At 38.2% G+C, this 19,546-nt stretch overlaps 2 protein-coding genes across 4 annotated transcripts; both read left to right on the top strand.

Moving 5' to 3' along the window:
- The first annotated feature begins 2,406 nt into the window (after nucleotides 1-2,406).
- Nucleotides 2,407-7,406, top strand: LOC144022331 (meckelin-like). Of its 3 annotated transcripts, none has more exons than XM_077527049.1 (15): nucleotides 2,407-2,544; nucleotides 2,616-2,663; nucleotides 3,722-3,820; nucleotides 3,909-4,007; nucleotides 4,121-4,207; nucleotides 4,378-4,477; nucleotides 4,546-4,685; nucleotides 4,761-4,817; nucleotides 5,048-5,125; nucleotides 5,198-5,314; nucleotides 6,420-6,536; nucleotides 6,612-6,713; nucleotides 6,801-6,903; nucleotides 6,970-7,112; nucleotides 7,177-7,406. In XM_077527049.1, the coding sequence occupies exons 1-15, from the start codon at nucleotides 2,500-2,502 to the stop codon at nucleotides 7,255-7,257; spliced, it is 1,416 nt and encodes a 471-aa protein (XP_077383175.1). In that variant the 5' UTR covers nucleotides 2,407-2,499; the 3' UTR covers nucleotides 7,258-7,406. The 3 variants fall into 3 exon arrangements, with proteins under 3 accessions (XP_077383175.1, XP_077383172.1, XP_077383173.1); XM_077527046.1 differs by having other exon boundaries at nucleotides 2,408-2,544; nucleotides 4,761-4,895; XM_077527047.1 differs by having other exon boundaries at nucleotides 2,430-2,544; nucleotides 2,619-2,663; nucleotides 4,761-4,895.
- A 342-nt stretch (nucleotides 7,407-7,748) lies between these two features.
- LOC144022708 (meckelin-like) lies at nucleotides 7,749-18,960 on the top strand. The gene is made up of 28 exons (XM_077527735.1): nucleotides 7,749-7,959; nucleotides 8,455-8,543; nucleotides 8,637-8,727; nucleotides 8,944-9,043; nucleotides 9,554-9,617; nucleotides 11,335-11,406; nucleotides 12,707-12,769; nucleotides 12,850-13,004; nucleotides 13,074-13,182; nucleotides 13,256-13,342; nucleotides 14,351-14,416; nucleotides 14,492-14,645; nucleotides 14,711-14,831; nucleotides 14,906-15,011; nucleotides 15,936-15,992; nucleotides 16,067-16,165; nucleotides 16,247-16,345; nucleotides 16,428-16,514; nucleotides 16,612-16,711; nucleotides 16,801-16,940; nucleotides 17,002-17,142; nucleotides 17,234-17,314; nucleotides 17,680-17,796; nucleotides 17,883-17,999; nucleotides 18,071-18,178; nucleotides 18,279-18,381; nucleotides 18,465-18,607; nucleotides 18,700-18,960. Exons 1-28 carry the CDS (start codon nucleotides 7,761-7,763, stop codon nucleotides 18,778-18,780), a joined length of 2,949 nt encoding a protein of 982 aa, XP_077383861.1. The 5' UTR covers nucleotides 7,749-7,760; the 3' UTR covers nucleotides 18,781-18,960.
- The last annotated feature ends 586 nt before the right edge of the window (nucleotides 18,961-19,546 follow it).

Raw genomic sequence — 19,546 nt, 5'->3', positions numbered from 1 at the left:
ACATGCAAACTCCACCCAGGAAGTCCGGAGCCTGGACTCGAACCGGAGTCCTCAGAACTGGGGGGCGGACGTGCTAACCACTCAGCCCACCGTTCCGCCCCCTTATGATTCACTTCTCTAGAAATCTTGTGACTTCTTGCAAAACATTCTATTACAAAGGTCTATTCGTAACTATGACTTTGTGACCCGCCTGCAAAAGATGCTGTTGTGACAGTGGAATGTGACTTCTTGCCTTCTTACAAAACATTCTATTGTAAAAGTCTATTTCTCAAAAGTCTTGTGACTATGACTTCTGATAACCATGTCTCTCTTTATCCTTATTCTTATGAATAAAAACCTTCTCAAAGCTTTAGATATCATATTGCCCATAAAACACCATTGATGATTAATATAGCACTTTTACTCCTCGATATAAGGGAGTATAAAACAAGATTATAGATACTTTTCATGCCACCTTTTGTGACAGGACTAACCTTGGTTCCCTCTCCAGTGTAATAAGTGCGTGTGTTATGTGTTATGCTGGCTCTAACTTATATATTTATCAAGCAGTGATGAGGCACGTTTAAATGTTAATGAAGTTGACATTATACTAAAGGAAATTTGTATATGTAACAACCCGGCTATCTCATATCACCTTAATAACATGGCATTCATTCCATCAATACACATTATTGAACTTCATTATTACTGTTTGTAGCATCACATTAGTTCAATTAATGTCCCGTCCTTGGTAACATCTGTCCATGTTACACGACAATAACAACAATTTCCATCAATCAAGTTATGTCATCTTTGCTGTAACATAGACAGAGCTGTTTTTTTTTTAATTCATATACAAACATACACAATGCCCAGAATGCATAAAAGGTTGCTGCAGTACCCACAATAAATACTTTTAAAAACAAAACAGTGTGTTAGCCTTGGCTGCTCTGAGTCCCGCTCTGCCCCACTTTCATATGGTGTTCCACAGGGTTCAATCTTGGGGCCCCTGCTGTCTTTATTGTATTTGTTGCCTCTGAGTTCCAGTATTTCCTTCCATTGCTATGCGGATGACAGATATATGACCTTGTTACTGTAACATTCATTGTGGATCTTGTGGATCTGTTTACAGTACACTGTAAAAAGTGTTGCAATCAGCATTTCATTGAAAATAATGTCCATTCAAAACAGGATAACGGTATTGATTTTATTGTGAAAACCTCTTTTCTTTTTTTTTCTTTTTTCTTTTTTTTTTTCTTTTTTTTTTTTTTTTTTTTTGCAATGACAGACATCAATTTTGATTTCAGCGGAACTAAAAATACATCCAAAGGACCCAAACATAAAAGTTTTTGATTTCCTTCCAATTATATTTCTTGTCTTCATGCCCTCCAGATGATATATTTAGTTTGAGTCAAATGGACTTGCACATGCGCATTGAAAATGACAGCACATCAGTACCACCATGGCATCATGGTACATGGGATCTGGGTGGCGGAGTGGTTACTGCCAATCTATAAAAATGGAACTCATTTGCCTTCCTGCTTGACACTCAGTGTTACGGGTTGGAATTGGAGGGTTAGATCACCAAATGGTCTCCGAGTGCCTGCTGCTGCTCACTGACAATCAGTGGTTCGTTATAAAATGCGGGATGTCAAATTGAATATGTTAATTCAGTTAAAACTAAAGGAATTAATTTGGTTCCCTACCTAAAATGTTAAGAAAATATTTTGGATCAAGGAAAAAAATATGTTTGATTCAAGTGAATAAGTATGGTTTACACTAGGGGTGTTAAAAAAAAATCGATTCGGCGATATATCGCGATACTACATCGCGCGATTCTCGAATCGATTCAATAATCGGCAGAATCGATTTTATTTTATTATTATTATTATTATTTTTTTTATTTTTATTTTTTTAAATTTAGGATTCACACCTTGAGCATGGAAGAATGTTATATGAACGGAACATTAAGCCTTAATATTTTATTTTAATGCTGTTCAAACATGAAACAGATTACAACCTCTATAAGACTGAAATTTCAGATAAATAAATAATACATTTTCATATAAATCTTACACTCTACAAGCTTACTGATTAGTATTTTCTAAATTTGAATGAAAAAAAATCATCAACAATCGACTTATAAATTCGTATCGGGATTAATCGGTATCGAATCGAATCGTGACCTGTGAATCGTGATACGAATCGAATCGTCAGGTACTAGGCAATTCACACCCCTAGTTTACACCAACATGAAATAATCAGGTCATACGAAGTCACTCGATGTAGTTTATGTGAAGTCAAATATTTTAGATGTGATATCTGGACATCATTTTTTTTTTTTAGTTTAAGCGGGGTAAAACTTTTTACAGTGTATGTGAAGCATCACAGGGCCATGATGATACTGTATGATGTAGTGTAACTTTAACATGCGTGCCTTTGAATCCCATCGTGATTTTGCAAGACAGTGCTGGTTGTTCAATGTTAGGCATTAAATAGCGGACATTGTTTTCATTCAAAATGGATGTAATATCTAACCCAAATTCCAGCACTCTATTTGATTCTGTAAGTCAGTGTTGCATATTACGTTCTCTTGAAAGGGAAGTTTGACTTGCTTAATGTTTTATCTTTTGCAGAAGATCGGAGTGAGGGATGTGTTGACATACAAGGCCCATATTATCGATGTGAGTAGAAACACCGGCCTCAATCTGCACTCCAGGAAAACATAATACATTTTATGAGTGCAAATTGGAATATATTTTTCCAACAAGTACTGTATTTTCCGCACTATAAGGCATTATAAGGCGCACCTTCAATGAATGACATTTTAAAACTTTTTCCATATAAAGTTGCTAAAGTAGAGGCTGGGGTTACGTTATGCATCCATTAGATGGTACTGCGCTAAAGGGAATGTGAACAAAACAGTCAGATAGGTCAGTCCAACTTTAACTCATTCACTCCCAACCATTTTCACTTGTGTTTTCCTGGATTTTGACTGATTTTTCAAGGCCCGCGAAATATTATGTTCTATTGCTATAAAAATATGGAACATACCAAAAGAGAGATTAGAGTCTCTTCTTTTATCAGGGAAAAAAAGTCTATTCCTTTCTGTTTCCGCTGTGCAACAATTAGCAATAGAACATAGCTAAGTTTCATCGTTTTTCACAATTCTGCCTGGAACTGTGGGGAAATCAGCTTGTTTTAACATGGCGTGGTTGATCTCTTATACTCTGCTGCCACTCAACCATTTTCTGCAGTAGAGAGACTGCATCAAAGCCTTCTCTATGCTCTGGCATAAAAAACGTATAAGTACGTCTTTGGGACACTTAAAACATTTAAAATATGACGTATTTATACGTTTTTGGGAGCTAATGAGTTAATAATAGATTACAAACCAGCTTTCTGACAACTCCATTCACTCCCAAAATGAATAAACAGCTGTTTTATTATTTTCTCTGAGTAGAAGTATTAGTATTAGCTAGCCATCCAAGATGGCGGGATCTTCTGTGCATGCACGTCACCGATCGTGCAGGGTCACCGATAGCGTCTTGACAGCGAGACCTGTTGCGGCTCAATATTGATCCATATATGAGCCGCACTGGATTATAAGGCGCATGGTCAGCTTTTCAAAAAATTGAAGGCTCTCAGGTGCGCCTTATAGTGCGGAAAATACGGTATCTATCTTTCAAAGGGACAAGGGCTGTCCTTGCAATGCTGCATTTTGAGTGATGGCGTTTCACAGACTGCTGCGGGTGTGTTGGCTGGTCTGGTGGTGTTTTTGTCGCTGCTGAAGACAGTCAGCTGGAAGAGGAGGACTGCCTCAGTCGCCGTGGACTTGAGGGTAAAGCTTGTATCAATATCACAAATGACCTTTTTTCTGAATTAATGTGAACCTTTAGTGTCTTTTCATCCTTTGTCATTCTGTCTAGATTTTCTTGAAATTTCTGTTGTTCTATGCTGGAGATCTGGCCAATGCTTTCCTCCTCGTTACGCTAGCAACTGGATTCTACTGGCTTATGGTCTGCAAGGTTGGCTTCATTTTGTTCATTTATCTCAGTAAATGTCTGTCTGTCTGTCTGTCTTATAGTCTGATAGACAATCTTGTTTTTAATTTGAGATTTGTTATCCCTTCTATTTTTAGGTCCAAGAGCAAGTGTTGAACGAAATGCCGCTGCCTCAACACGAAAAACATTTTGTGACGTACGTCATCTGTGCTTTTGCACTTAAGGTGAAAAGATGGCAGTGCATTTTAGGTTCATCCGGAAATTTCACCTGAAGGCTGAACATCCCTAATACTAAATGAATACCTCTCCAATGGTTGAAACTGAACTTTCTTCAATACTTGTTATGCTGCTCCTGACTGTGTTGTAACTGTTGAGTGAATTTGTGTTTTTCCAGGCAATGCAGTTCTTCCACAAGCTGATATTGCAGATCTATGTGGATATTTTTTTCATTGACTGGGAGAGGCCTCGAGCCACAGCTAGCCAGGCAGTGACAGGTATTCTTGATGCTAGTATTTTTATTTTTTGCATACAGTATAATCACTGCATGCTCTGCGTTTGCCAGCCGCTGGTCCGCGGAAATGTGATTTTTTACCCGTCGGCATTTGGAGGATCTACTTTGTGGCCAATGAGTGGAACAGGATCCAAACCATCCGCAAGACCAGACCCACCTTTCAGATCATGGCCGTGCTCTTCTTCCTCGAAGTACTTCACACACTCCTTTTCATTTATGCGTGCGTCCGTTTTTGTTCGTTCTCATCCTTTCATGACACTATTCAGGTGGTGGGTTTCTCGAAATTCGCACTCAAAGAGCCGCCTTCCGAGTTCTTCTCACAGGTGGACACGCCTTCATACAGCACAATTCTACGCTACGGTCTGGCGTCAGCACTTTGGCTCTGTATTGGGCTTCTGCAGGTTTTCAGATTGATATCCCGTTTTGCAAGTGAAATCATGCAGCTTTGATTTGACATTATGACAATTACTTTGTGTTTCATAAATGTGAGTTTTCACTTTTTTGAAATGAACAACTTCAATTTATTGAGATGCATGTGTACATGCCCACTCAGGTCATTTTCACTGTCTTTTACGAGATTTGCGTGGTTGACAAAATCCGTCAGTTTGTGGATGTCTGCTCCGTCAGCAATGTGAGTTGGAATTCGGCAGTCAGTATTTTGAATTTTTTTGCTGCTTGTTTAGACATTCTGGTGTCCTTGCAGATTTCCGTCTTGCTCTTGCCTCAGCGATGTTTTGGGTACTACATCCATGGACGGTCTGTGCACGGTCATGCTGATACAAACATGGAGCAAATGAACAACAATCTGAGGAGAGAAGCGGTATGTCCACTTGCCAAGAGGATTCTATAGACCAAATTTTTCAAGGTTTATATCTATATCTAAAATCTTTGCCACAAATGTCTGCTTCTTTTTAAACCAGGGGTGTCCAAACTTTTTCCTCTGAGGGCCACATACAGAAAAATAGAAAGCTGCAAGGGCCACTTTGATTATTATTATTTTTTTTTAAAGTTATTTATTAACACATTCATTTCCAGACCAGCAAAAAAATGCATCATTTGACGTCTTTTTCCGTCAATGGCAGTGAATGTGTTAAACATGGTAAAAATCAATGAAGCAATTATAAATTGTTGATATAATGTACAGTTACTTATTGAAAATTGCTAACAGTTGCAAGGCAAATAGTGACCCCTGTGTGCCACTATAATAGATACGCCTCTCCACTGAGCAGCAGCTGATCCCAACTTGACATTCTGAACCACAAGAACAATCGGTCGTCAACTGACCACACGTAACCACTAATGTGATGTTTTCACATTTTTTTTCCATTAATAATTAACCATTAATTAATATGATGTTTTCACAAATTGGACGTTGACACTAAGAAACAAGTGGATGAAACTTTTTATTTCTGGAACTGAAATATTAGCTGCAAATTTGTGTCTTTGCATAGCTAGAAATGTTTAATCCACCCTCCTTTTTTTTTTTTTTTTTTAACAGCATCGAAAAATGATTTTTAGTATTTGCCACGGGCCGCCAAAAAATGTATGGCGGGCCCGCAAATGGCCCCCGGGCCGTAGTTTGGACACCTCTGTTTTAAACTAACAAATGTGTTCAGACTCCATTAATAGTCACCGATTTCAGTAGGTTATTTTGTCCTAAGTGTGTTTGACTGGCCTGATCTTCAAAATTAAGCTATAAATCACAGAAAAATGAAACAAGTCTAAGTGAAACTGCTCATTAATCTCACAAATGAGCACTGACTAGCAGGTCAAAATTGACCATTAAGGCAGTTAACATTGAGCATTAGCTCATATCAAAATACTCATTTGACCATGTCATTTATTACAGCAAATCTTAACAGACATAAAAAGTCAATTCACATTGCATTTATTTATTTATTCATTTTTTTTTTTGCCATGTGAAGGAGTCACTATGTGCCCAAAGAGGTCTTCTTCCCAACACAGACATGCAGACTTTCCAGGTGGCTCTTTCCGCACGGCTGCGCTCAGAGTATGACAGGATACGAGAGTCTTTTACCAGGGTTTGTACCCGTCTACCCTGTGAATGTTGTCCAGAAAAATGTTTAATTTCTCACTACGTTGTTGTTCATGTCCAGAGATACGGATCAGGAGGGGTCAGGAACTCAGTCGATGAGCGGGTGCAAAATATTCGGGCCTACCAAACCATGAACTACTTCCTTCAATCAGTCATAGATCATGTTCGTGGTGCACTAATATAGATGTTGTTGTTTTCTGTTCAATTATACTTATTTGTTTGTCTTGTGATATTTTTTTTGTCACCTCAGGCCCAGCCTGACATGGACTACTATGTAAGAGATAAATTGGCATTGGAGAGTGTTATGGGCGTGGAATTCCTTGAACCAATTGACAAGAGCATTTTTTATAATGGTATTTGAACACAGCACATTTTTTTTTTATTGATGCGTGCTCAACATATTTCATTTGTCCCCACAGATGAACGCCACAGTTTCAATGCTGTGCTTTTTCATGGACACGAGAGCACACTGCTGATATTCGACACGTTGTTCTTCTGCGTTGTTGACCTCGCATGTCATGACTTTGTACTCGCAGGACTGCTTACATATATCCAGCAAGTGGTGAGTATTGCATGCATCTAATGTGTGAAGGACACTGATGTTTAAATCGATAACTTTCTAACAGATGTTCCGGAAGATTCGCATTTATTTTGGGGGGAAGAACCTTGCCGACAAGACTTGGCTGGATGAGCGATTTCTGATGTAATTTCCGTGGACGACGGGGAGAGCCTTCAAGATTCCAATGTTGTTACAATGTGTATATTGTTTGTTATTGATTAGATTAGATGGCGATTACAGATAATGGTGTAGCACTATTTCTTTATTGCTGTTAAAAAATAAAATGGTAAACACTAAGAGTTGTCTTTGTTGTCCTCCAATGCTTTCAATAAACAGGAGAAAGTGTACAGAGCAGACAGATATGCGATGTATATAATTATGCTGTGTGTACATTTTTATACCACATCGTTTTCAGGGTCGTGAAGAGAACTGTTCCAGTTCTTGGGCGAAAGGCAGACTACATCCTTGATCAATTAAAACTCATTTGCACTGTCACTGAGTGTGGACCTACTCTCTCTCTTTTTTTAAATCTTATTTTCATTTTATTTTATTTTATCTCAGGCCGCTCACACGCGCAACTGCAGACACAAGGTGGCGGTAGTGCGTCACGAAGCCCGATGCGACCCACAAACGAAAAAGAGCCAGCACACCATGGCGACAGGGACGCTACTGTTTATTATTTGCTACAGAATTGTTTTCATAATACTTTTTGTGCATTTTAATCCAGTTCACTGTCAGCAGTATATAATTCCTTTTCAAGATCCCTCTGATTGCAGTGTGAAAGAGTTCTTCGACATCTCCAGTTTGTCGTGTGCGAGCTGTGGTGAAAATCAAAAACGCAGTGCTGCAGGTAGCTAACGTGTTATAAGCAAATGGTTTCTTAATGTTTAAAATTCAGCAAATACTTTTATATGGAGCTGAGGAGGAGATAGCTGGCAGCAAAATGGCGAAAGTCTTCACTTTTTCAGACATCTATGCGAGCGAATAATAATCATTCCAATTGAAGCTATTATTTTCCATTTTATGTGCGATGTCAAATTACTCAAATATCTAAAATTGATTTATTGTTTCACCATGTGAGAAAAAAATATATCAATACCATGCATTTCCAAAGAGCTGTAAGAACATAAGTTTCAGTTTTGAGCTACTTGTAGTGGTAAGACCGATTTTGCATGATAAATAAAAAATAGTATTATGGATGGGTAGTGGTTATCACATCTGCCTCACAGTTCTGATTTTAGGATTTAAATCTCAGCTCAGGCTCACTCGGCTCCAGCTCACCTGCAACTCTCATGAGGACAAGCGCTTGCTCATCATCTTATTTAAATAAACGTTTATATTCCAGGCTTGAGTTGCATTTGCCAAAGTGGATTCCGTACAGTCACGACTGACCTGACGTCCATTGCTTGTGAGGCCTGTCCGGCAGACAAGCCTGTATGTGCTGTTTATTCAATTATCTTGATGTTTATCTCACATGAAACTGTGTGTCATTTTTCTAAATAGTTAAGTTTTCTTGTTCCATTCCAGGCCGTGACTCAAAATGGTTTCGGGTGCATTCGCTGCCCAAGCAGCACTACTGATGAGGGCCGGTGCCAGTGCCCTGCAAAACATATCCTCGGTGAGTAAAATATCCATCCATCCATCCATTTTCTTGACCGCTTATTCCTCACAAGGGTCGCGGGGGCTGCTGGCGCCTATCTCAGCTGGCTCTGGGCAGTAGGCAGGGGACACCCTGGACTGGTTGCCAACCAATCGCAGGGCAGAGTAAAATATCTCGCTTGGTCAAAAGTGTTGCAGCTGTTTAGACTTGTCTGGTTGTGGTTGTTTGTTCCAGTGGAGAGGGATGTCAGTGGAAACCTTTTGGATGCGGCCACATGCGAGATGTGTACTGGAAATGGATCCGCTTTCTCAGTGCCAAACAGCAGCGGTGACAGGTAGAAGCACCGTGCATACACACATCCCTGGACCCGGTTCATAATTGCTATAATGTGGTGAGATTCAGAGCTTGTGAGGCACTCACATTCAAGTCAGATTTACATCTTTTTGAGCCAAAACAGAATTATGTATTTTCCAATAAATTAGCAGCCTGACATTAACAATGTGTGAAATGATATTTTCTGACCTGATGTTTGAAGTAGATATCTCATTTCCTTTATTGATGAGATCCCATTTTGATTGGTAGTCCAGTTTTATGATTTATTTATTTCTTTTTTTTGTGGCTTGCTGTAATACTGTATATTTCATGTTTGACTTTCATTTGACACATAATTTAATGTGTTCAACAAAACTAAATCCATAACACACAAATTTTAGAAATCAACTCAAACAGACCAGGTAACTAAAAAACTAAAAGTATTCTTCTTCTTTTTTTCTTTTTTTTAACTCTTCCTGATCCAATTTCATTGTCTTGTGACCTCCATTATCTTGTGTGATTTGTCACTCAGGTGTGAGAGATGTCAGGCTTCGTTCATCAAAAGCTCCTGTGTGTGTAATCCTCCCTCCGTGTTGGTGAGCTCTTGTCATCCTTACAGCTTTGATCCGATTTCTTTTGTAGAGTGATGGGTAGCAGGGTCAAGGAAGTACCTATTACGTTACCTCGTACCGGTCCGTACCTTATACTATTAGTAGCCTTTGTCGGATCTCGCTTACCTTGCCGACTCTCCGTTCAAAGGGTTAAAGCCCCCCTTTAGTTTCACCCGCGGTAACACGGTAAATTTAAAGGAGTTGACGGGGTCTTTCCAAGCCGGCGTCGAAAAGGATTCATTTAGGTTCTCACCTTCCCGGTTTTAGAGCGTCAGCACTTTAGATTATAACCCTTAAAGAGTAACACTTATCGATTAAATACGTTTGGCTGACCTTGTTAGGTCCGCGCGGGCTAGTTTTATCTGTTAAGTTTAAGCCGAAGTAACACGAAAGGATCTGAGAATAACAGTTGCCGATGTTATGAGTTAGTTGTGCGTTCGTTAAGAGGTCTTGAGGAATTTTGACGTATGACTTTTATAGTTAAAGAAAATTAGAGCAAGAAAGGAAAATTTGGATTAAGCATGTCTATAATTAGGGATAAAATGCACAAAACAATCTTGACAAGCATTTTGTCTTTCTTGTTTTATTAAATGATTGTTTTTTAAAGCATCTGCCAAGCAAATTATTAAACACGGAATATATACTGATTAAGAAATAAAAGACAATGATTACTTTAGTTTATTTCAATATAGGCTAAACCCAAATACTCAACGGTATATAGGTAATTTCTAATATCTAGATGTTTTAAATGAAAAACCTAGTAATCTAGGAAAAGGGCAAGAACTTTGGATAAAAATTATTCTTTTTGCGAGTGGTTAAAATAGGTAGCTAATCTGTACTAATCCACAAAAATCAGATTCACTTCTGCTAAATCTCAATTTTGCGTGCTGAATTGTAGATTCATTTCTGCGGAATCTTTAACTTTATTTTATTTGTTCATCCACTCTTGAATAAAAGTTCTCCAAAGCTTTACATTGTTTGCCAATACAAACACCATCAATGTTTTATAGAATCATTTACTCCATAATATCAAAGGAGCATAATAACACATGATTGTAAATATTCTTTCATGTCACATTTTGTGACGACCTTAACTTTATTCCCCTGTATGAGTATATGTATGAATGTGTGTGTGTATCTTGTGCTATTGCTTGGCTCTAAACTATTGTGTGGTATTAAACAGTGATGGGGCTCTTCCTGGTGACATTAACTCTCTGTCTTTAACTTGTGTAGGCTCTTACTGTTATTATTCAACCCGGCCGTCTCATATCATCTCTTAACATGACACCTTCTATCGAGACATTAAAGATCATAACTAGCTGTTTAAGCATATCATCACATCAGTTCATGTTAATGTCCCGTCTTCATGACATCTGTCCATGTTACTCGACACCCTCTTAAGACAAACGAAGGCCTAAGATGAGATATGAACTCCGTGCCATAGAACTGCGGGGCAGACACGCTCGTCACTATTGTACCGTGCTGCCCTCTATTGAGTAAAATTGGTTTTACATGTGGTCATTATTGCATTATTAAAACTAATGGTGTCCAAGTCAATTCATCTTTATTCATATAGCGCAGACATATGTCAAGTGATTTACTGTACGCAGAATACATGAAGATCTGGCAATAATGTTTTACGGTATGCAGTTGTTGTATTCGTATTATTCATTGTATTTTTTATTTCATTATGGTTTACCAGGCTGGAGGCTTGTGTATCCCACCAGGCAGCCTTTCCACTAATGTCAATCCCAGTGTCAATTTTGCTCAGTTGGTGAGTATCCTCATCTTTGTTACCTTCTGTTACGTCATGTTTGTTACCTCCGCCAAGGAAACTTTTTTTAACTCATTCACTTCCAACCGTTTTCACTGAAGTGTTTTCCTGGATTTTGACTGATTTTGCAAGGCCCGCGAAATATTATGTTCTATTGCTATAAAAATATGGAACCTACCAAAACAGAGATTAGAGTCTCTTCTTTTATCAGGGAAAAAAAGTATATTCCTATCTGTTTCTGCTGTGCAGCAATTAGCAATAGAAGATAGCTAAGTTTCATCATTCATTATTCACAATTCTGCTTAGAACTGTGGGGAAATCAGCTTGTTTTAACATGGCCTGGTTGATCTCTTATACTCTGCTGCCACTCAACCATTTTCTGCAGTAGGTAGACTGCATCAAAGCCTTCTCTATGCTCTGACATAAAAAAACAACAACAACAAAACGTATAAATACGTCTTTGGGACACTTAAAACATTTAAAATATGACATATATATATACGTTTTTGGGAGCTAATGAGTTAATGGTGTATAACAATTCTTCCTAGGAAGGTCCCATTAAAATTTACTACAGGCATGATGCCACACACTGATGATTCAAAAACAAGTAAATTCTGTAATATCATGCAGTATATATATTTTTTTAATTTTATATGCATTTAAACAGTTATTTATAATGTACTAATTTTGGACTAAATTTATGACAATATATCTGTCAATGCATGTCTCCAGACTTTCCTTAAATTTTTAAATGGTGCTATTTTGTCTCTAAAATTTGACATAGTAAATTGTTCATCTCCTTGCGCCTATGTGGCCACTAAATTTGCCGTTTTTAAAAATTATTATTATTATTATATTATTAATTTTTGTTGCTGATCAGCTTCTGCGCCACAATTCAGACCAATTATCAATAATATAATGAGAATAAGTGGAAATGTGACATTTTATTTCACATGTTAATTTACAGTGTGTTTCCCTAAAATTTAATTTAAAAAATTAAAATAGTCCGAAGCCCTGCTGTAATTTTTTTTTTTTAACTACATTAGCACAACCTCCACCAGATTTGGCAGGATTTTAAATTTAATTTCTAACATATCTAACATGTTAAAAGCTAATGTGTGTCATCAGAACTAAAGTTTGTGATTTGCTGTTTTTAAATCTGATCTTCTGTCAAGGAACTCTGGATGAAATTTGCTGCTTTTTAGCTATCACGTGTCGACTGTAAATTGTATGATTTTTTTTCATATGGTCTTGATTCTAAAATAAATAAATCACTTTTTTGCTTTTGCTCCACTTTCAGAAATTCAGCATCGTTTCTGCCTGGTTCCTCAAAAATCTTTACTCATCCGCAGCAGCCTGCCTTGTAATTCTACACTTAATCTAATTCTAAAGCCAGTCGCGTGTGATCTTTGCGCTGAATGTTCACAACGCTTCCGTCAACAGAGCTTCTCCAACCTGACGGCGTGCCAGGCCCTGGGCAACATGTGCGTGATGAACATGCACTCTTTCAGCGGCGTGAGCGCTGACGCCTGCGGCCTCTTTAACGCCGTCTTCAGATCACAGGCCGCTTTTAGTCCCACTCAAGACATCTCCTACTGGTAATCAATCACATAGATTATTAGGCGGCTCTTAATACCACTCTGACCTCAAATTTGTCTTTTTTCCAGGAGACATAATCTACCATGGCTTTACTACGGAGATGAACCCGGATTGGCGAGCCGAGTCCTTCAGACTGATCCCGTTCCAGTTAGCTTCAATTTCAGAGGAAGAAACAAGGTAAACGATGAAATTAAATCTCAACGCTGTGGAAAAAATTTCACTTAATTTGTTCATTCTGTTTGTTTGACAGAACATAGACGTTAAGCTGCTTGCTGCTGTTTATAACGTCAGAGGCGAGTTCCTGCGATGGGAAAATATCGGAGGAGCTAATCTCCAGGTAAGGGTGGAGCTGAAATAGAACAAAAAGTGGCCTATTACAATCCTGTATTTTAAAGAATGTTTCCGCAAGTCATTAAAAAACATTAAAAGTCATTAAATGGATTTTTGTTAAAAATTAAATAATAATGAAATACGATGTTGAGAGGCATTAAAAATTTAAATACAATTGTATGTTCATCCTTTATTTTACATACAACGTTGTATAAAGGGGTCAATATAAGACACTTTAGCATTATTAAATATGATATGTATTTGTAGAGACTGGTGACTAATTGTAATTTACAATCAACAAAATATCATCCTAGACTACACAAGTTGTTTCATGTTCCAAATACCAATTGCTCTGAATTTGAAAAGAAAAATGTAAGTGTTCCTGTCACCAAAGTCCAACATGAAACACTAATGCCACCTAGCGGCAGAAATTTTAACTCAACACAAATCTATGACTCGTTTCACACTTCTTTTAACCGTTAAACTGTTTACTGTAACTTTATGAATTACTTACTATAAAATTTTGAGAGCTACTGCTCTAATGATTAGGGATGTCATGATAAGGCCAATACCGTGATATTGTGACATTAAAACTGCTACAATCGCCGTCGTCATCATGTTCACAATATTTAAAAGGAACACATCTGTTTAAAAAAAAAAAAAAAAAGTCAGGTTGATTTCCATTTGTGCAGTTTTAGCACCCTCTGGTGGCTATTTTTTTAGTGCAATAACATTTTCATGAGGGTAAAATCTATGTTAATTGTCAGATGAAGGGGAACCTAATTTGCTTGTGAAGTGATCAATGTGTGCTTGCATTAGCAAGTAAGTGCCTCAATATTGTTATTAGCAGATTGCAGGTGGTTTATATGCATTGCTGTTATGTACAAAAGCACAATATTGTGCATTTTTTTTTAGTATGAGCTCTTTTTTTTTTTTTTTTTTTTTTTTTTTTTTTTTACAATATTGTGATCCTGGATATCTTTACATCCCTACTAATGATGCCCCTCTGGTTCAGATTTGTCCAGAAACACCCATCAAACGGGCATCAGCATTCAGTTTTGGCACCGCTTACCAAGAAAGTGTAAGTTAACGACTGTGTACTAAACAGTCCAACTGTTTTTTTTCGCCCACTACTTATTGACGTTTGTGTTTGTAGTGTGATCTTTCAGTCGCTGACCTGCTGCGCGATCATCCCGAGCCGTTATTTTATGATGTGTTTCTGGACCTCGGTGGAGAAGAGAGCAGAAAACTTCTCCCCTTGCCCACATTGGTCCTTAACCAGCAATTTAATGGAAAGTTCATTAACCAAGGTGAGATTTGTGTGTCCTCGTGTATGATCGTGTTGTATGTCTTATATTTTGCTCTCCGCGCACAGAAAGCTTGACAACCTGGTACCTGTCGCGGCGTATGTTTCTTGTCGACGTGTTGAGCGGCAGAGAGAAAAGCGCAAGCGTCCTTCCTAAAGTCATCCGCGTTGCCAATTCTGTGAAAATAAGGTGCGGATTTACTCGTATTAAAGACAGAGTGGAGATAAATGTTTGTGTGGATGTTGACGTGCAAATGTGTGCAGGTTCCAGTTGGTTCCAGGCACACAACAGGGTCAGGTGTTCCCACCCCTGATGACGGTGGAGTACAAAGATGTACTGGTCGCTGATGTCAACACACAAACGGTGTCTGTGAGTTCCCGCTACATTTCCTGTCAAGAGTCATTTAAGACCAAATAAATAACCAAAAGTCTGTCTGGAGCTGCAAAAACATTTGAACATTTTGATGAACGAAACACGTGTTAGTCGAATGTACTTATGTTAATTTTTTGCCTTTCTTCTTTTGTTTTTGGACATTTTATGGTTACTTTGTGAACATTTTCTTTTATGCCTTTTTTTTAAGAATACATTTTATGACTTTTTTTTTTTGCAATTTTGTGTACATTATATGATAATTTTATTTTTTTTCTTCTAACTTTTTGGACATTTTATGACCACTTTGGATATTTTTTAGTTAATTTTTAAAAACCTTTTCATCTACCTTTCATCTGTCTTTGTTTACAGCTAAAAAAAAAATTGAACTGACATTTTTTAAAAAGATTTAATTATTCATTTTTAATGTAAATTGTTAATTCATTCACAAAATATTTTATCTTAAAATATATATATATATATATATATATATATATATATATATATATATATATATATATATATATACAAAGCCACAGGTTGCAAACCTCTGGTCTATACAATGGAATCAAAAGTCTACAGACCCCTTTTCAAAAGCCTTTATTTGTCATATAAAAAAAAGTGAGACCAAGAGAAATTATTATTTTAAAAAAAAAACAAGAAAATATTTTCAGCCGTTAATGTGACCTAACTCAATTGAACAAAGCAAAAATGTTTTCAAGAGACGATAAAAATAAAGAAATGGCGATTCTGTGGATGCAAAAGTGTGCACACCCTCTTAAAACTGGGGATGTGGGATATTCAATGTTTGTTTACAATGCTAGTGATTGGTGGCAGTCATGTATCCATTTTGTTACTCAATCATTATGTTATGACTGACAGTTTGCAAGCTTGAACTATTAATAGCGCTCTCTCCTCCTGCAGATGAGCTTCGCTGTGGAATATGAGATGGATCAGAATGAGGCTCACCTGAAGACGGATGTGAGTATGAAAACCAGAAGGCATTTTTAACCATTTCCCACATGGCCCTGATACATTTGTATGTGTGGTCACAGACTGCTCTTGGTGTGTTGGCCGGTCTGGCTGTGCTCTTGTCAGTGCTCAAAACAGTCAGCTGGAAGAGGAGGATCGCCTCACCTGTTGTTGACTTGAGGGTAAAAGCAATCGAGAAAGCATAAATGAGGGCTTTCCAATGCGGATTCAAATCTTGACAATTTTCTTTCTCTTGATTTCAGACCATGCTGATGTTTTTCTTGTTTTACGCTGGAGATCTGGCCAATGTTTTCCTTGCCGTCACCGTGGGAACTGGACTTTACTGGCTCATCCTTTACAAGGTGCGCTTCATTTTGGCCAACTAAAGAAGTACATTCTCATTTCATGCAACTTTTATTCTAATTTAAAAGAAAATGTTTTTAGGCCCAACAGCATGCCTCAGTGTTATTGCCGCTCCCTCATCAAGAGGAGCAGTTTGTGACGTACATCAGTTGTGCCTTTGCTCTCAAGGTGAGTCAGTCAAAAATATGCCAAATGAGCATTACTCGTTTTGAACGCTAGAGGGCGTCCTTCTGCTGCATATCGCGTATTTTTATGCTCCATCCAGACCGTGCAGTTCCTCCACAAGTTGATTGTGCAGTTGTCTGTGGACGTCTTCTTCATTGACTGGGAAAGGCCACGCAGTAAAGCAAGCAGGAATGTGCCAGGTTGTTAAAATAGAAGCCACTATCGTGCTTTTAATTTGCTGGTAGTGTTTCCGTTTCACGTATGTTCGTTCTATGTGCCGCTGTTTCAGCTAATGGTCAGCAGAAACGTGACCCCTCTCCTGTCAGCATCTGGAGGACCTACTTTGTGGCCAACGAGTGGAACGAGATCCAGACCATCCGCAAGATCAGGCCAACCTTTCAGATCATGGCTGTGCTCTTCTTTCTTGAGGTGCTTCTCACTCTACACATTTTATTTAATTGACATTTCCTGAGAATCTATGGGTTGTTAGGTGTTAGATTTCTCAAACTTAGCGCTGAGGGACCCCTGGCCAACTCTTCAGCGCCCCCCAGAGGTGTACACACCTTCATACAGCCTGACTATGCGCTATGGTCTGGCGGCAACACTCTGGCTCTGCATTGGAATTCTGCAGGTGACGTTTCACTTTCATTCTTCACTCCTGATTGTGAATAGTCATTCACTCGGCACTAACCCTTATTAAACATGATCATTTATCCATACAGGTCATTTTCTTCACTGTATTTTATGAGCATTTTGTGGAAGACAAAATCCGCCAGTTTGTGGATCTCTGCTCCATCAGTAATGTGAGTTATTTACTGTATGTTTACTGGTCATCATGGTGGCCTAGTGAGGAATCTGCATGTCAACTTTCCAACATCATGCATGTTAGGTTAGTTCAAAACAAAATCGGGGGTAGGCAAGTGTACAGCCAAATTTTCATTCAGTTAATTTCAATAGGGAAAAATAATTTGAGATAAAAGAATTACGGGCATATCTCAAGGCAACACTTTATTTTTTGTTTTTACCTCATTTATGAATGAAAGGGCCCAACTGTCTAATTGAAAATTCAAATGTGGCCCTAAATTGAGCACAGTTTTTTTTATTATTTTTTTTTAAATCTGTTAAGTTGTCACTTATCTGTCTGTTAAGTGTTTTTTTGTCCTTGCAGATTTCCGTGCTGGTCTTACCTCAGCGCTGTTTTGGCTACTACATCCATGGGCGCTCTGTGCATGGCCATGCTGATACAAACATGGAGGAAATGAACAACAACCTGAAGAGAGAAGCTGTATGTCCACTTCTAGACTGTATTATCATTTTTACCATCTTTCTTCCATTTGCATTCGTCGTACGTGTAATCTTTCCCATGTGAAGGAGTCGCTGTGTGGCCAAAGAGGACTTCTCCCCAACACGGACATGCAGACTTTCCAGGTGGCCCTTTCCAACCGGTTGCGCTCACATTACGACAGGATACGAGACTCCTTCACCAGGGTTTGTACCTGTCTCCACTCACAATGTTCAATGTTCTTATTTTAATGCTTCATGTTTTCATTCATTTGCAGCGACATGGACCGTCAAGGCTCATGGACGCGGCCTCATTCACCCAGTCAGACCAAAACATCCGGGCCTACCAAACCATGAACCACTTCCTGGGATCAGTCATAGATCATGTTAGTCACCCCCATAAGGCTTTCAATATTATTTGCTCCATTCTATTCTATTCCTATTGTAAGATGTTGCATTCTATAGTCACTGTTTTCTTCTCCTCAGGCCCACCCTGACATGGATTACATTGTGAGGGACAAACTGGCACTGGAAAGGGTCATGGGCATGGAATTCCTTGAAGCGAATGATAAGAGCATCTTTTATAGTGGTATCATCTTGCCGTTTGAACATGATGCACGTCTGCGCTTGGCGATGCATGCACGCGTAGATAATGTCTGTTTGTCACCGCAGATGAAGGTCACTCCTTCGGTGATGTGCTCTTTTATGGAAATGAGGGCACGCTGCTGATTTTTGACACGCTGTTCTTCTGCGTGGTCGACCTCGCTTCTCAGAACTTCGTACTTGCTGCCGTCCTTACATACTTAGAGCAAATGGTGAGTATTTTGTGCATATACAGTACAGAAAAGTACACTGTTTCACTATTACGTTATTGTAATAGAACTTTTTTTTTTTTTATTCCTCACAGATATTTGAGAGGATTCGCAATTCTTTTGGAAGGAGAAACCTCGTCAATAAAACTCTAGTGGATGATAGATTTTTGATATGATCATTCATAGTGGCCGTGTTGTTAAATGTAGTTTGTGGGAGGTTTTTATGTTGCTGTATTTACAATTCAGTTTTTAAACATTTTTACATACCTGTTCCCTGATATTTATATACTTTTCTTGTAAATGTATTTTTCTATAGATTAAAGTGTTTTTATAATTTAATACACTATGCTTTCCTTCTTATTTCGTTTTCTGTGATTTGAGCGATAGGTGGGGTAACACCCTGGACTGGTTACCAACCTATCACAGGGCACGTTTAGACAAAACATTGTACACTCACGTTCACAGTCACACTACTTGACATTTTGGAGTCCTTGGAAAAGCAAGCACGATAGGCTATTACCCATCTATGGTGTCATTCAAGAGAATTGGTTGATGTTGGTTATAAAAATTATTTGTATCAAATGTGTTCTTTTGCCAGCTTGAAAACTACCAGCTTTTTGTGGTGTTAAAAATTATTCGTCCAATCTGAAATAACATCACAGGGTAGGTCTATTTTTCACTTATTAATATGAGTTACTTTTTCTTTTTCATAACGTTTGCTAGCTAGTTTTTATTTCTTTTCAAAAGTTTCATGTAATATTGTGATCAGTTTCACGTTTTAACGAGTAAAGTTATATTATTGAAAGCGTGACGTTCGCGTTCTTTGGTGTTGAACGGTGGTTGGTTTAGCTTCCTTAGTACCTTTACGTGTCATTTATAACTTCATTACATGATATTTTGTTTGGGAGGGGGGAGGAGTAAGCAGAGAAGTTTTACAATTTA

Source organism: Festucalex cinctus, chromosome 7, assembly GCF_051991245.1.
Source record: "Festucalex cinctus isolate MCC-2025b chromosome 7, RoL_Fcin_1.0, whole genome shotgun sequence".
Lineage (NCBI taxonomy): Eukaryota > Metazoa > Chordata > Actinopteri > Syngnathiformes > Syngnathidae > Festucalex > Festucalex cinctus.
This window is presented reverse-complemented; position numbering and strand designations above follow the sequence as displayed.